The sequence below is a fragment of the Urocitellus parryii genome, chromosome 2 (assembly GCF_045843805.1).
Source record: "Urocitellus parryii isolate mUroPar1 chromosome 2, mUroPar1.hap1, whole genome shotgun sequence".
Taxonomy (NCBI): Eukaryota; Metazoa; Chordata; class Mammalia; order Rodentia; family Sciuridae; genus Urocitellus; species Urocitellus parryii.
Genome location: NC_135532.1, coordinates 119,801,289 through 119,818,380, shown reverse-complemented (window position 1 = coordinate 119,818,380; position 17,092 = coordinate 119,801,289). Strand labels below are relative to the sequence as shown.

General features: G+C 39.6%; 1 protein-coding gene across 1 annotated transcript; it reads right to left on the bottom strand.

The window, feature by feature from the left end:
- Positions 1-541: 541 nt before the first annotated feature.
- On the bottom strand, positions 542-10,959 carry Commd2 (COMM domain containing 2). The gene is made up of 5 exons (XM_077793960.1): positions 10,831-10,959; positions 10,676-10,753; positions 10,136-10,218; positions 9,607-9,780; positions 542-2,712 (listed from the first exon to the last, which is right to left on the bottom strand). Exons 1-5 carry the CDS (start codon positions 10,895-10,897, stop codon positions 2,515-2,517), a joined length of 600 nt encoding a protein of 199 aa, XP_077650086.1. The 5' UTR covers positions 10,898-10,959; the 3' UTR covers positions 542-2,514.
- Positions 10,960-17,092: the final 6,133 nt, after the last annotated feature.

Genomic DNA, 17,092 nt, shown 5'->3' with positions numbered 1-17,092 from the left:
TACACGCTGTGGCAGATTTTAAAGGCTCCAACATACGGATTCCTCTGCATTCAGTAGTTCAAGGAACTTTTGCTACTCCCATTTTTCAGATCTCAAAGAAAGTACATTATTTTTTTTTAAATGGCAATTCCATCAACTTTTTCATTTGCTGCTTTAAATTTCCAAACTTGGAAACATCTTTAAGTGTATTGAAATTTTGTGAAATGCTTAAGGAGACTTCATGAATGAAGTATATTGGTAAGTGCTCACAGTTCTGCTACCGGATGTTCGTATTTTGGCTTTGAGACACGAAGGATATGACTCCCCTCCCCGCTCCCAGTACTGGGAACTGAACCCAGGGCCTTTGTGTATGCTAGGCAAGAACTCTGACACTAATGCCACTGAGTTATGTACCCAGCCTGAAGGATATGACTCTTAAATCTAAATGTGCATCAGCCAATCTTCAAAAAAATCAGCATACTCACAATCCAAAAAGCTTTAATAAAAGTTTAGTTATAGATGTAAAGGCACATTATTCAAGAGTCAAGAAACTTGGGTCATATTGGATTATTGGAGAGAACAGTGACTGCATCTGCAGAAAAGCATGTTCACATACAAGCCACAAAAATTATCAAACATGCTATAAAACAAAGAAAGCAAGGGAGTCCAGAAGGATGTGGAAGGTTTTCACAAGAAATTGAAGCAACTCATTTGATGGCCTGCACTAAAAGGGAGCCTCAGAATCTAAAAGGCAGAGAAAGAGTCCCCAGTTCACCCTTGCCCCAGAAGATGGAGGAGGCAGAACATGACAGAAACAATGGAGTACCGAGAAAAGTGGTCAGGAGTCTGACTCACATGAAAAGATCAGCACACCCTTTCCTGTTCTGACTAGTATGAGGATAGTGGACAAAGAGGTAAAGGAAAGGCTGCTCTGAGAAGACACAGGGTCACTCAGTCTTGTCAGGGCCAGTCTTGCTTACCTTCCATCAACTGTGGACAGACAAGTCACACGGACCTACTAGAACCTTGGCAGACATGTTGCCCTTTTTTTTTTTTTTGGAGCACTGGGGATGGGAGCCAGGGCATCATGCATGCTGGGCAGGTGCTCTACCATTTGAGCAACATCCCCAGCCCAACATGTTGTTTTTAAACCCGATATCATGCCACTAATTTATATGATAAATAAAGTTCCCTTTGTGAGGTGGTAATGAGACTTCCATTAATTGAATTGTCATTATAAGTAAAAATGATTTCTGATTATACTTTCCTAATTAACATGCAGATAATATCTTTGTTTTGTAAATGCAGAACACATACTTAATGGAAAAGAGTGGTCCAGATGCCTGCAGGGGACCCTGTGGCAATTTCAAGTGTGCTTTTCTGACACCGTTCTTTGTTCCCTGGTAAGACTCTCTACTGAGAGAGAAACAGGACATCACTCAGATCTTAAAAAGTTTTTCACCCTTGAGTGTAGCTCAGAGACTGATGGTTCAGAAGGCCTTCCTGCAGCGCTCTATGGGAATGAGGCCTTGGACATACAGGGAAGACTAAACCCCATTTCTACCCTTCTATAAAACTCTTCTTTCTCAGCATCCCACTGTGTCTCTGTACTGTCTCAGGCTGATGTCAAAAATCAGCATCTGAGTTTTTCAGATCAGTACCTTTCATTCACCTCTTTAAAAACAACGAAACACAAATCAAACTTGTATGGTAGGAAGGATATTTGCTTATAATGTAATGAAGAGGGTCTTCCATCCCCCGATGTATAGTTTATCAAACGAAATGATAAAAAGTGACAAGTATTGATTATATTATTCTTGTTATTTATAAATGTATATGACAGTGTATTTCTTAGTTACTTTGGGTATATGGGAAAAATTAATCCTTGTGAAAATACTATTAATAATCACACAAAATTGAGTACTACTTAAGGCAATTAACCATAAGCCAAACTTCAGCAATATGGTAAAAACTATTTATCTTTACATACAAAGAAAAATGCATGAACTTCCTATAACAACATGGGCATATAATTAAAAAAACTCATACTCACTTTACATTATTCTGTGGCTAGTAACATCATGAGGTGCTTTTAAAAGTCAGAAATATTGTACTATTTAGAAATACTCTGAATAGGAAAGGAAGTAGCTGTAAATTTTATTCTCAAAATTGATCAATAAGGAAGAAAATAACAGTTAAGCAGACAAAAAAAGTACCAAAAAACAGGGTATTACTCATATATACAGAAGATATGAACAGTATAGATTCATTTCTAGTTGATTCAATCCTATTTACACATTTAAAATACAAAATTACATTTCAATCTGTCAAGAAGCTGACCACATTTAGCACCAGGAAAGGAACTTGACTTTAGCTTCTGATCATGACCTCAATATCCTGGAATAGGAAAAGAAATTTCATGGAATCTAGATACATTTATCAACACCAATTAATAAAAATTAATTCTGAAAAGTAATTCCTGAATGTCATCCATTCACAAATGAGTCAAAGGCATTAGGACCTTAACACTTGGTACTACTTGATGTTGCGAACTACTCTCCTACAGTGGTTTGTTTTCATCTCCTCCAAGGCTTGTTCCAGTTGCTGAACTAAATGAAGTAGGGTGGCTGGGTCTGTCTGCAGAACTTTGGTGTTGTGGTCTCCATTCTGATTTAGGTGTAGTTTTATAGTCACTGCTGGTTTAATCTGTTGCCTGAGACTTCTGCTTGCAAGCTTGATGGTAAACAGAATAAGAGCACAATACTATTTAATAGACATGCAGAATATGAAATATTTATAATTACCTCACATTATACACCAAAATCAAATTTAAGATGATCACAGACTTCAAAATGAAAAGTAAACTTTTAAAACTTTTGGAGAGAAAGAATGAAAATATAGATGAAACCCTGTGGTACAGAAAAATTTCTTAAATGTCATACAAAATGTTCAGATCATAAAGACAAAACCAATGAATTTAGTGAATTTAATAAATTTTCTTCAAAGAGAACTTGAAAAAATTGGCAACATGTCTATAATTAAAAAAAAAGGTTAGTATCCAGAATGTATGTCAAACTCCTCTGATATAGTAAGAAAAAAAACAAAATCCAAGAGAAAAATGAATTTTTTTCTGAAAAAAATGAAGATATGAATAAGCATTTTCACAAAAGACAGGTAAACATAGAAAAATATGTTCACCTTTATCATACATCAGGAAAATGGTTAAAAAAAAAAACCTCATGAAATACAATTTTACATTCATCAGACTGTAAAAACTGAAAACCTAACCATATCAAGCACTGCAAACAATGGTAACGAAAAACTCTTGCTCATTCTAGTGAGTGGGGTGAGAGATCACTTTGAAAACAATATGCATTATCAGCAATTCTACTCCTAGGCAGACACCTTCAACTCTTACACATATACATTTTATTCATACATTGTTTTCAAGAGCCCAAAACAAGACATTTCAAAAAATCAGAAACATCTCAATAGAATGGAGAAACTGAGAATATTCACACACAATGAACTGTTCACTAAATGGCAGTGAAAAGAAATTAACTACAGCAACATAAAGTACTAGCATGTGTGAAGCACTAGATTCAATCCTTAGCACCATAAAACAAACAAAATAAAGGCATGCTGTCTATCTACAACTACAAAAAAAATTTGTTTAATTTAAAAATGTCACTGAATATATGAAATATTTAAAAATATACAATTTAGAGACAAAAAAATATTTTAAAAAACTATAAAGAAGAGTAACAAAAAACTCAGGATTATGATTTTCCTCTAGGTGGCTGGGGAAATACGGGTTAAAACTGGGAAGGGCCCAGATGACTCAAAAGTACTGATTTTATTCTACTTGCTAAGTTAGGTGATGGGTAAACATGTATTTGTTTCATTATTATTCTTTAAACTGGGTATCTTACAACCTTTTGTGTAATATGTTCTAAAGTGTAACAAATAAGCACTATTGACATATTTTCAAAGATAAAAAACACAAAACTATAAACAATGATAAACTTGAAGGGATGGCACTCAACCCCAGTGTAACAGAGTTCTCCAAAGACCCTCCTCCAGTAAAGAATCAAGGACTACTTCACAGCAGGAGCTGCCTCAAGGGACAGGAGTTGTACGATGAGCCTTAAAATATCTTACTACACAGAAAGCTGTCAAAAATTATTATAGTCATATCAGAAGGACAGGAAGTCCACTTGAAGAGACTTCTCAGAACAAATCTAAACTTGAGATTTTGGGATTAATTTAATAATAACAGAATATTCTAATAACTTCTTCTAAATAATTCTAGGTGAGATACTTATCCAAGACTGCAATTTTAATGTTTTAAAAATTTTGCAATTAATGACTTTGTTTCCAAGATAATTTGGAAACAGGCCAATCCTTTTGGACAAACTAGTCCTTGAACAAAAAATAGTATTTAATAAAGTGAAATATCTCTTAATATCATTTCCTACTACAGAAAATTATAGATACGATATGCAAACTGTGACTGAAAATACTACTTATTCATTCAAATGTACACTGTTTATTTTTGTGGGTTTTTTTTGTTTTGTTTTTTCCTCCTGCATCTGTATTGACAGATGTATTTAAGTGTGTAATTAATACATTTTTTTGTTGAAAGATTTAAAATCAATTTATCCATCATTTTTTTTTTTTTTTTAGAAATGATTATCTAAATTCCTTGACAGATGAGAATCTATGTCCTTCCTTTCCTTTACATTTAAGCATACCATTCTTTAAAAATTTTAGAAAAGGCCAGGCACAGTGGTACATGCATATGATCTCAGTGGCTCTGGAGGCTGAGGCAGGAGAACAGCAAGTTCAAAGCCACCCTCAGCAACATAGTAAGGCCCTAAGCAACTTAGTGAGATTCCGTGTCAAAATAAAATAAAAAGAGCTGGGGATATGGCTGAATGGTTAGGTGTCCCTGGGTTCAATCCCTGAGACAAAAAAGAAAAATTACAGAAATTAGTTTAACATCCTAACAAACACGCAAGACATAATTAGGCCTCATTTTTTCCTCAGAAAGAAGTTAAATGACATTTAATACTACAGGATAAAGAACAGAAGCCCACATGGTCCACTGATATGAATTTATTTTTTAATGGGGATGAAATTCTGTCCTTCCTGTGAACATAACAATAACAGTAAATTTAAACTAAAATGTTGTATGTCGATTCAACTTAGGGGAAAAAATGTTTAGTCTGAAGAACTACATCTCAAGGCCCTGAAGAGGGTATAAAAAAAAAAAAAAAAAAGGTAGGTAACAGGATACATAGGTCATGTTTCACTTAAAGTTGTTACAAGAATTTAGCCCTCTACTTGCCGCAGAGCAAGTGCTATAATATGTGAGCAGGACAGGAAAAGGATGCTTTGATGCAACTATGAATGAACTAGCCCCCAAAGCAACATTCTTCCGCATCAGTCCCAGATGCATTCAATGTACATACGCTATTAACAAGGGCATCAATTGTGCTGATAATTTACGAAGTCTGGGGAAATGCTCCTACAAGAAGCTAAACTATAATGATTACTTTGTTTCCCATGAACAATCACACAATAATTAGATGGTGACTCTCCATTCACCACCAGTCTCCATGAGACAAGTGAATTACTCCCAGATGAAAGGCAGCACGTCCTGTTATTCATTTCCTACCCATTTGACTGGTGTGATCTGTCATGCTTTCTTCCCCCAAACAGCAAAATCCACTCCAGTAAGAACCCCTTCTAACAGTTTCATCTAATGAGCTCAGGGACTCCACTGGTCCTGAATAGCTTTTTCAGCTTTAAGTTTATTTCACCACGTGTGGCAGGTCCCTCAGTATCTCCTCAACGTTAACCTGCACTCATCCTCATGTTCATGCAGCAACTCAAAGTCACTTCACTAGGCAAATGAACCCTCCAATTTAATTTTAGAAAACTCGATTTCATAATTTCTAACTTCTAAAAATGTCTTCATAATGGAAAATCAAAGTAAATCAATAGGGGCAGGGGCTGGGGCTGGGGCTGAGCAGTAGAGTGCTCGCCTAGCATGGGCAAGGCCCTGGGTTCGATACTCAGCACCACATAAAATAAATAAAATAAAGGTACTGTGTCCATCTACAATTAAAAAAATAAATATTTTTTTTTTTAAAGTAAATCAATAAAGCCCAAAAAGACTCCATGGGCTACTGAGGCCTTAAAAAGTCCTAAAAGCCAGAGAACACCCACGCAAGAGTCATAATTATGTACAAGATAAATTACTGATAGACCACCTAAGCATGACCACCCCCATATCTCCACCTGGTTATTCGAAAGATCTAAACATACAGGTTTAAACACATTGATGAAACTTTTATGTGCCAGGTACAGAGCTGGGCACACAGTATCTGCTGTCAAGGAGCATGCAGTCTGGTTTATACCATATCCTGTGATCATGGCTACTTATCATGCTGGATTTTAGTTTGCTTTTTGGTCTTCTTTTATGAAATTGTGATGACTTAAAAACAAGTATATTTCTTCATTGCTACACATATTTATCAACTTTCTGTTACTGTGACAAAATATCTGAGATAATCAACTTATCAGGAGAAAAGGTTTATTTTGGCTCAAGGGTTTTGCTTCCGGAGGTCTGAGTTCACCTTTAATTGGTTCTGTTTTTTATGGGCCTGTGGCTCATGGTGGGAGCACCTGGTAGGCAGAACTGTTTACCTCATGGAGGCAGAGAAACAAAAGAGAATTGGGAAGGAGCTAGAGTCCCAACATCTCCTCAAGGGTATACCGCCAACTGCCTAACTTCCTTCCATCAAACTCCATCTCTTCAAGTTTCCATCACCTTCCATCAGCACCACAGGATGAGCAAGTCTTTAATACACAGCCCTGGGTAATACACAGAGCCAAACCACAGCACTATGTCTACAAGGCCTGGCATGCTCCAGAAATCCAAGGAATGGTTTGATAACTGAATGGACATATGGTAGCATCAAATGATAAAAATGGTCTTTTCTGTGGTTATCTACATATACTAAGGATGCTGATGACAAGAGAGCAACCTCTCTAAGCCAGCCACACTATCCCAACCGAAAAAACCTCAAAATACAGCATGACATGTACAGCTTTTTTCTGTCCAAATCCTAAGCTTTTCATCTTCTCAACCCCTAATGGTCCCCAGTGTAAAATGCTACTCTTACTTCCAGTGACATTGTATTGTGATATGGTTGTTCCTCTCTGAAACTATTCTCCCTTTAACCACCAGCATTTTTTTTTTAATTTTAAAAATTTTGTTCTTTTTAGATATATAGGAAAATGGAGTGACCAGCTCTTCTTTCTAGCAACCATGAGTAACCAATGAGATTCAGTTCAGCTTTCAGAGAAATCACTCTCATTTGTGGTCTGGAACAAGTCTTGTATGCAAGTTCTACACCTATCTCTTCATCTGCTATGGACTGAGGCATACAGGGAAGAGGCTGTCCACAGCTGGCACATGGGCACTTCCTCAACTATAACAGGGATGAAGGCTCAGCACAGGTGCTAATGCAGGCAGGAGGCAAAGTGGTGGCAGGAATGTGTCAGAGTTCTCTTCTGATTTAGAAGAATGTAGAAATACAGGAAATGCTGAGACTTTGAAAAAGAGCATATACAAGACATGCATGCTCCTTGCTATCCCAGGTTAACGGCTCACTGTGTGCTGTATAAAACGGGTACTATAGGAGTGAAATGGCTTTCCAAAATGGAAACACAGGCGCGTGAAAAGGAAAACACAAATGCCACCAAGATTAAACTGTAACTAGCAGCACAGGGAACTTCTCTCAGAGGGAGGAATCATTTTAAGCAAAAGCCAGCAAACCACGTATTTCTGTAAAGAACCAAATAATAAATACTGTAGGCTTTGCAGAACCGCACAACTTCCAGCACAACTAATTCAACTCTACCTTGTACTCAAAAGCAGCCATCGACAATATGTTAGCAAATAAGCATGATTATGTTCCAATAAAACTTGACAAATAGGCAGCAAGTCAGATCTGACCCACAGGCCACAGTGGACTGAGCCCTGATGTAACCTGATATGTAAAAGGATAAGGAATACAATCAGAAGTAATGGCAAGGGAGGGGGAAGGTATTTCATAGAGAGGGAAAAATACATAAAGCCCCAAGTTCTTCCTACTTCTAACCCCCACTTTCATTCTGGTCTGCCCAAGATACCAGATTAATTTTCTTAAATGTGACTTTATTTTTCTTTTTTTAGAGCTTGTGGTTTTCTTCTTTTTTCTAAATGTTACTCTCTTATCCAAGAATCTACAAGGGCTTCCTATTTATTGTCTGTGATGTTAAGTCTAAACTCCAACTGAATTTCTAATCTATTTGATCACTTTACCTTAATTCAAATCATGAAGAGTCTATTCTAACAGCTGTTCACAAACAGTACTTAGTATTATTTGGGTGAAAGGGAAGCTTTTAAAAATTCTCATGTCCAAGCCAAACCTCACACCAATAAATCAGAATCACTAGGGGTAGAACATAGACATTATAAATTTTTTAAAGCTCCCCAGGTTATTCTAATGTGCACCAAGTTTAAGAACCAGAACAGTATACCAGATATTTGTATCTTTTTTTTTTTTTTTTGGTTAAAACTTTCTAGATAATGCCAGTACACACTGAACTATGCAAATAAATAAATAAAATAAATAAAGATTTTTTTAAACACTCAGTTGGTATCTTTATTTATGTAATTATATTCTTTTTTCCCCTTCAGGACCTACTTTATAACTACTTAAATCTCTTATACCTTTTAGTGTCCCAAAACATTTAGCATAGCTGTTATCAGCCAATGGATCATATTCAACAAACATCTACTAACTTATCTTTTACTGCATAATAAAGGGCTACATGCAATAGTTTGAAAATTAATTAACTAATTGATAAATTTGTTTGAGATGAGGTCTCACTATGTTGCTCTGATTGGTCTCAAACTCCTTGGCTCAAGTGATCCTCTTAGCTTACCCCTGAGAGGAGCTGGGACTACAGGCATGTGCCACTGTGCCTAGCCTTTCCTTTTATTTAACTATGTGGCTTTAAAACAAGTGAAAGATAAGTTTCATAAAAATAATTTTGTGCAAAAGCTAGAGACCAAAGAGTATTTAACAAATCATTCCAAACGTGGAAAGAGAAAAAATGAGTAAACTCTGTGTGTTAGAAATAAGGATGCTGGTTACCTTTGAAAAGGACAGAAGAAGCAATAATTAGGAGGAGGCAAGGAGAATCCTTCTAGGATACTGGTGATGCTCATGTCCATTTCATGGGAATTTCCCCATGACCTAATTCATTATGCTGTACGCTTACTTATGTATTTCTTATATATGTGTTATATTTAAGGAGAAATGTTTTTAAAAAGTTAATACCACCTAAAATGTCTGCTAACCATTTGCTTTGCTAAAGTAATCAAATTAAGTTAAATTGAACACGTTAACAAAAGAAAATGAACTATTTGTGAAATGGTCTGAAAATGAACACTGATTAAAAAACCAGTTTCAAATCAGAGTTTGGTTGACATGGTAAAGAATACAATCTTTAAATAATTCTTATTCTATGTCAGGTTTTTAAAAACACACACACACACACACACACCTGTACATCTAGTCGCCACTCAAGGCTGTGGTAACTGGGAAGGCTGGGTGCCAATTCACCCAGAATAGTCCTGATCTCTTTTCTGTTGTCCAGGTAAAGCTGAAGCAACAATTTGTTCAGTTCTTCAGAGAATCCCAGAACAAAAACAGAGTCTTGGAAATCCACTTCAGAAATCTACAAATGAATTGAATTTAACAGAACATCAAAATCTAGTTTTGTCAGGTAAATGATAAAATACTTGTTATACACAAAAGATATATTTGATATCCCCTAATTCACTTGTCTATAACATTCTTTATAGATGAAGATAATCATTATTTACTATTCCAAGATCTGAGTTAGTGTCACATAAAAAATACTTTTTTAAAATACAAAAAGAACTAAGATGCCCAATATTGCCTCCTATTCTCCGTCAAGTCAGATACTGCTGATGTGCAAGGAAAGTAGATCATTTCCTTCCTTCTCCTCCTCATAGGGTCCGTCCTCGGCCTATGGTCTGGGCAACACTGGATGCCGCAGGCGCCCTCACCATGAGCTTGGAGCTCTCGGTGAGCAGGTAGGTCAACCCTTCCACACCATGCTGGACAGCGTCGCTGCTAACGTTGAGCTTCCCTTAAAAAAAAAAAAAGGAAAAAGAATAAATCAATCACCGTGCGACGTTCTTATTGTTCAAATTCCTACCTAAAAATAAGTATTTTAACTCGGCCTCTGGCTTTCTCCTCTGCCGGCCGGACGCCTTCCGGACTTCCAGCCCAGTGCAGGTCCAGCACGCGCAAGCGCACAGCCGCTGGCCCAGAGGGCTGGCCCGCGGGGACCGAGCCCCGAGCCGCACCCGCTCGCTGCCCGGCCGGCCAGGAACGTCAGCGCCGCAGCTGGGGACCCCCAACGCCCAGCGATTCCGAGGGGCGGGCGACACTGCGCTCCCCTGGAGCCGAGGAAACGACTCTCGGAACTCCGGCCCGCAGCCCGCGCCCCGCCCACCCTCACCGGGCACCCCGCATCCCGCCCACCCTCACCCCCTACCCCGCGGCCCGCCCCAGTCACGGAGGCTCCCGCCCGCCCCGCTTACTGGCGGCGCCCTCGTAGACCTTGGGGTTGGTCCCTCGCCTCAGGAACTCCACCGCGATCCGCCCGAACTCCACCACCACTGAAACGGAAGTCGGCAGGCCGTGAGCGCCCAGCGCCCGGCCTTCTCCCCGCACCTCGCCGTCGCCACACCCTTACCCGCGCTGTCCACCTGCGGCAGGAAGGCCAGGTGCTCCTTATGCTCCTCCGACAAGTCCAGCAGCATCTTCGCTGCACACCCTTTTTCACCCAGCAGCGCCCTGGTCTTCCGCGCCACTTCCGGCTCCCGTGTCCAGAGCGAAGAGGGTCCGGCCCGGAAGCATCCTAAGTTTTGGGTTCCGGTCTACGACGGTCCTAGACTCGAGCGCCCCCTGCGGCGTATTCTGGGATTGCGGGTGGAGGTGTCCGACTAGAGGAGTCTAGAGGCAAAGCCTAGCGCAGGACTCTAGGCTGTACGGGGAAATGGAAACTGTAAAATCCGACACCCCCGCCCCCGTCACGTTTACAATACAATACGTTTACAATATCAATAGCTAATTTGTTAAGCCCTGTATCAGGAATGTTCTTACCACCACCCCCCACCACCTTCCTGGGGTGGAACGCAGGGATGCTATACCATTAAGCTACTTTCCCCAGCCCTTTTTGTTTTTGAGATGGGATCTGCTAAGGTGCGGAGGCTGGCCTTGAACTTGCAATCCCCCCATCTCAACCTCTGGAGTTGCTGGGATTACAGGCTTGCACCACTATGCCCAGCATGCCTTTACATTTATTAACTGATTTATGGTTCATAAGAAACCTGTATAGTAGGCCCATTATTATTTTCATTAGAGATAAGGAAACCAACAGACAAATCAAGCAACAGAAACATTTATGGAGTTATTTCTTTGCAGGGTTTTGTACATCTTATATATCTCATTTAACGCTCTCAGTAGCCACATCTCCTTATCACTAGTTATAAAGCAAAACTCCAGAGATATGTGAGCAGATCAGCGACAGAGATGGAAGGAGATGGTCAGACCCCTCACTTGCCTGGCTCCAAGACATGACCTTCTACACAGCAGCCAAACGCTGAAGCTGCCTTTTTTATTGTTTTTTTTTTTTTGTGGTGCTGGGATGAACCCAGTGCTTCACACGTGCGGTATACCTGCTTTACTACTGAGCTACATTCCAGCCCATGTAATGAGGTTTATGAGTGATGCTAAAATTAGGATAATAATGATGGAAATAGGAATGCTTGCCGTATTCTCAGCAATTCCATTATTTTTATGTTTTGAGAATGCATAAGAATTTGGTCCCTTTTCCCATTCTCTCTTCTCACCTGCTATAGTTCACATATAGGAAACTATAGAATTGCTAATGGCTAGGAACATGACTTTCCACCTTTCCTCCCCTTGGTGGGGGGGGGGAGGTGAGTGAGAGAAGGGAAAGGGGAGGAAGAGAGAGAGGCACTTTGCATACACCTTTCATAACTAGGAATGTGGGGACTGAATTAGGCAAGCATTCTGCCACTGAGCTACACTCTCAGCCTTTAATTTTATTTTGAGACAGGGTCATGCTATCTTGCCCAGGCTGGCTTTGAACTTGTCACCATCCTGCCTCAGCCTCACAAGTAGCGGGCACTGCAGGTACGTGCCACTGTGACTGACAAACAGCAATTTGTTTTAATGTTTTAGCCTCTCCATCTGTAAAATGGGTATTTTAAAGATTGCCTTTCTTTGCCATGCAGGGCTGTGATAGTGCTCCCATAAACTAATAAATTTACATTGAGAGACTTATTTTGATGATCAAATGCAACAATAAATTAGAATTAAGCAATTGAAAGACTTGTAAACGGAAATGCCTGTATTTTATAGGAGCAGGTTTATGTACACAAATAATTGAGAATTCCTCGTAAGCCCATCTTAAAATCCACTCACCTAATTCAGATATGCATTGATTCACGCATATACTATGCCTCCGGAACTTGAGATGAATAAAACAATGTCCTTGCCCTCTAGAAGATAAAGACAGTAAAGTGAAGGAGACAGAAACGTGATTTCAGCAGTGTGATAAGTGGTGACACTTGTGGGATGAATACAGTTGCCGGGAAGCACAGAGAAGGGGCAGTTAACCCTAATTTCATCAAGATCAGAGTAAGTGTCATTGGGTATCCTGTGCACGTTAATGATGCTTGACAGTTGCACCACAGGACAGGTGTGGCCATGCTTTCTTTCGGTTCATGCTGTCTCTTCCAGGGCTAATATGGAAAGAGATCAGACACACAGTATTTTCCCATTGATTCTGGCAGAAAGCTGGGCTTCAGACTCATCATTCCCCAGTGCTTCGCCTCATCTTCCCTCTCCCTTCACTTTCATTTCCCCCTCAGACCTTCCTGTCTTCCTTTCTTTTTAGGAATTCCACACCAGACTCTTTGCACAACACATTTCCTTGCCTGTGTTTTGATAAGACATAAAATATTGTGACCACTGCAAAAAAATCCCAGTTGAAGTCCGCACACATCACAGGGACGGAAGTGCAGTGACCATCCTTCCTCCCAAGCTGCTACCTCATGAGTCCGCAGTTGGCACCAAATGCATGAGTTAACCTCTGGTATTTTCTTCATTATTTCAGTTTACTTTGAAAATTTGTATTATAAATGCATATTGTAAATGGGTCAGGTAAGACAATATTCCTTGTTGAGTTTTTTCAAACACTTAATATTCTAGAGCAAGAACTAGAATGCTATCAACTCCGTGGAAACTCTGCAGTGCCCCCATCCTGGCACTATCTGCTCTTACTTTCTTTATAATAAAGAAGTTTACACACACTCCCTTACATCATTTTTTTAACACACTCCCTTACATCATCTCTTTAACATACTCCCTTACATCATCTCATTAACATCAGCTTTGTATCTGCTTTTGCCCCAGTTGCATAATATCCAACTAGGAATTCAGAAGTAAGTGTGTATGTGTGTGTGTGTGTGTGTGTGTGTGTGTGTGAGAGAGAGAGAGAGAGAGAGAGAGAGAGAGAGAGAGAGAGAGAGAGAGAGAGAGAGAAAATGAGCTTTTAGATTTGGGGTGTTTTTCATTATTGTACCAGAATATATCTTAAAATATTACCAGCCGGGCACAGTGGCACACACCTATAATCCCAGCATCTTGAAAGGCGGAGACAGGAGGATTGTGTTCAAAACCAGCCTCAGCAAAAGCAAGGCGCTAAGCAACTTAGTGAGACCCTGTCCCTAAATAAAATACAAAATAGGGCTGGGAATGTGGCTCAGTGGCCAAGTGTCCCTGAGTTAATCCCCGGTACCACCACCACCACCACCCAAAAAAAAAAAAAAAAAAAAAAACTCCAAATAGCATCAAAAACATGAAATACTTAGGAAAAAAATTCAACAGAAGCCTTAAAAGACCTCTACACTAAAATTTATAAAACATTGGTGGGGGAAATTAAAGAAGACTGAAATAAATTGGGGCTATGTTAGTCAGCTTTCTGTCATTATAACAAAACCCTGAGCTTAGCCAACTTATGCAGAGGAAAGGTTTATTTTGCCTCACAGTTTTGGAATTCCAGTCCCAAACCTATGGGTCCCAGTGCCTAAAAGCCTGCAATGATGCAGCATATCATGCAGGGAGGGCATGGTGGAAAGAATCATTCACCTCATGGTTGGGAAGCAAACCAGAGAAAGAGGAAGAGGCTGAGCTCCACTGTCCTCTTCAAGGCATACACCCAAAGACCTAAAGACCTCTCCTGAGGGCTCGCCTCTTCAAGGTGCCAGCCATCACACAGCACCAAACTCGACATGTGGCAGACGTTCCAGACCCTAACTATAGCAGTGACATGTGTCACGGATAGAGAAGTAAATCACAGGTTGTGAGAACTAATATTGTAACGATATCGTTTTTACTGTATCAAAATACAGAATGGCAGATTCACTTTAAAATTTACATGGGATTGCAAAGTACAGAGAAGAGTGAAAACAAACTTGAAAAAGAAGAAAAAAAAAACAGAGGATTCATACCTGATTTCAAGGCTGGGCACTGGTAATTAAGACAGTATGGTATTAGTGTAAGGATAAGGAGATAGATCAGTGAGACAGAATAGAGTCTGGAAATAAATCCATATGCATGCTGCTCATTGGTTTTCAACAGAGGAGCCAAAGCAATTCAATAGGGGAAGGAAATTCTTTTCAATAGCTGGTACTAGAGCTTAAGAAATTTGTGGAAAAAAATGAATCCTGATCTTATTGCTTATCTCACACATAACAATTTGAGATAGATGTGAACTTTAACATAAAAGATGAAACCATCAAGCTTCTAGAAGACAACATAGAGAATATCTTCATGACTTTGGGGCAGGCAAAGAACTTTTAGAGAAGAAACAAACAAACAAAAAAAAAAAAACATGAGCCACTAAGTCAGGGGTGGTACACACCTGTAATCCCAGAAACTCAGAAGGCTGAGGTAGGAGGATCACAAGTTTGAGACCAGTCTCAGAAACTTAGTGAGACCCTAAGCAACTTAACAAAACCCTGTCTCAAAATTTATATATACATATATATGTGTGTGTGTGTGTGTGTGTGTGTGTGTGTGTGTATCTTATTAAGAATGTGTTTCATAAGTACACACACATTTTCAAAAAAACAAAAAAGTATGGGTTGGGTTGGGGTTATGGCTCAGTGGGCTCAGTGGTAGAGCACTTGCCTCATACATGAGAAGCACTGGGTTCGATGCTTAGTACTACATAAAAAGAAATAAAATAAAGGTGTTGTGTCCATCTACAACTTAATATTTGTGTGTGTGTGTGTGTGTGTGTGTGTGTGTGTGAGAGAGAGAGAGAGAGAGAGAGAGAGAGAGAGAGAGAGAGAGAGAGAAATCCAATAAGTAAAAAATAACCCAATTTTTAAACGGGCAAAAACTGAATTTATTTCATTAAAAAAAGATATAAAATGGCCAATAAGTGTTGAGAGCCACAGTCGAGTCGGAATGGCCCCTGGCATTTTGCCAGAAGTAATGGTTGAGAGGCGAGCCATTAAGATGATGCTGGATTGATTCAATTGTATATAGACCCCTGCTGTCCACCTCGGGCGCCCGCTGCCCGAGTTCTCACTCGGGGATTTCCTGGGGAGTTCAAGTTGGTTGGGGAAGTTCTGGTGAAGGTAGTTCCGGTGTGTGTGTGGTGTTCCTGGGGGCCGCGTGGGTGGCGTTCGGGAGAGTTTCCCGGGAGTGTGCGTGGAGTGCTGTTGCAGTTCAGGCAATAAAGTTTCCTGTTTGAATATACAAGTGCTTTGTGGTGGCTTGGTGATTTGTGCCCAGCCAGACTGCGGCAAATAAGCATATTAAAAGGCATTTGACATTGAGATATCAGGGAAATGCAAATTAAACCCATAATGTTGTGCGGTTTCAACCCCACTAGAATGATTCAAGAGGAAAGGCGTTGATGAGAGCAGGTGCAGGTGAAGTGTGTGAGGCTCCAGGATGCTGGTGTATTGCTGGTGGGGTGCCAAGTCCTAGGACGCTTGGGGAAAATGCCCAGGCAGTGTCTTATAACATTAAACCCTCACCCCATCATCCAACAGGTCCATTCCTGGGTATTTACCCCAAAGAAAGGAAAACATACCCAGAAAAAGACTTTTACAATAATGTTCCAAGAGCTTTATTCTTAATATCACAAAACTGGAGACAATTCAAATGTCCAAATAGTTGAATGGATACATTGTGGCACATCCATACAATAGGGCAACTTAGAGATAAGAAATGGACTTCTAATGCCTGCAACAGTATAAATGAGTCTCAAAATATCAGGGACAGTCAGGTCATCCAGAAAGATAAGGGAGGAACCATATGGTTGGAATGGTCTGGAAATCTTTACCTCTGGAGACAGAGTCAGAATTCGGTTCTGGTCCTGACTCTGGAGGTTGAAGAAATTCTCTGTGGGAGAACCTTCCCACAAAGGTATGTTTGTTAAATCCACTGAATCTTATATTTACAAGACACACAAGTCATTGTATGTTAACTTTTCCTCAATTTAAAAAATTAGGGGCTGGGTTTGTGGCTCGGTGGTAGAGTGCTTGTCTAGCATATGAGAGGCACTGGGTTCAATCCTCAGCACCATATAAAAATAAATAAATAAAGGTACCGTGTCTATCTACAATTTTTTTAAAAAAAGGCAGTTAGTACCTGTTAAAAAATAGGAAACAATGTTTTAATAGAAGTTAAAAAGATGTCTGGACCACTATGCTAAACCTAGATGGTATCTGTAACTCTCCTAAGGACTTCCTTATGTAGAATTTTAAAAATTTATTTACTCTGTTTTATGTTCTACATTTATGTGACTTAAAAATCTAAAAACATTGAAACAGATAACAAGTAAAAATCCTAAGTTTTATCCTTGGTTCTCATCTCTGCCGTTACCACACCCTGTAGACAAGTACTGT

Excerpts from the sequence above, each read along its gene's own strand:
- Commd2 (XM_077793960.1), bottom strand. The coding sequence starts at position 10,897 with ATGCTGCTGGACTTGTCGGAGGAGCATAAGGAGCACCTGGCCTTCCTG. Across the intron at positions 10,754-10,830 it reads GCCGCAGGTGGACAGCGCGG|TGGTGGTGGAGTTCGGGCGG; the intron begins GTAAGGGTGTGG and ends CTTCCGTTTCAG. Across the intron at positions 2,713-9,606 it reads AGTGGCGACTAGATGTACAG|CTTGCAAGCAGAAGTCTCAG; the intron begins GTGTGTGTGTGT and ends TTTACCATCAAG.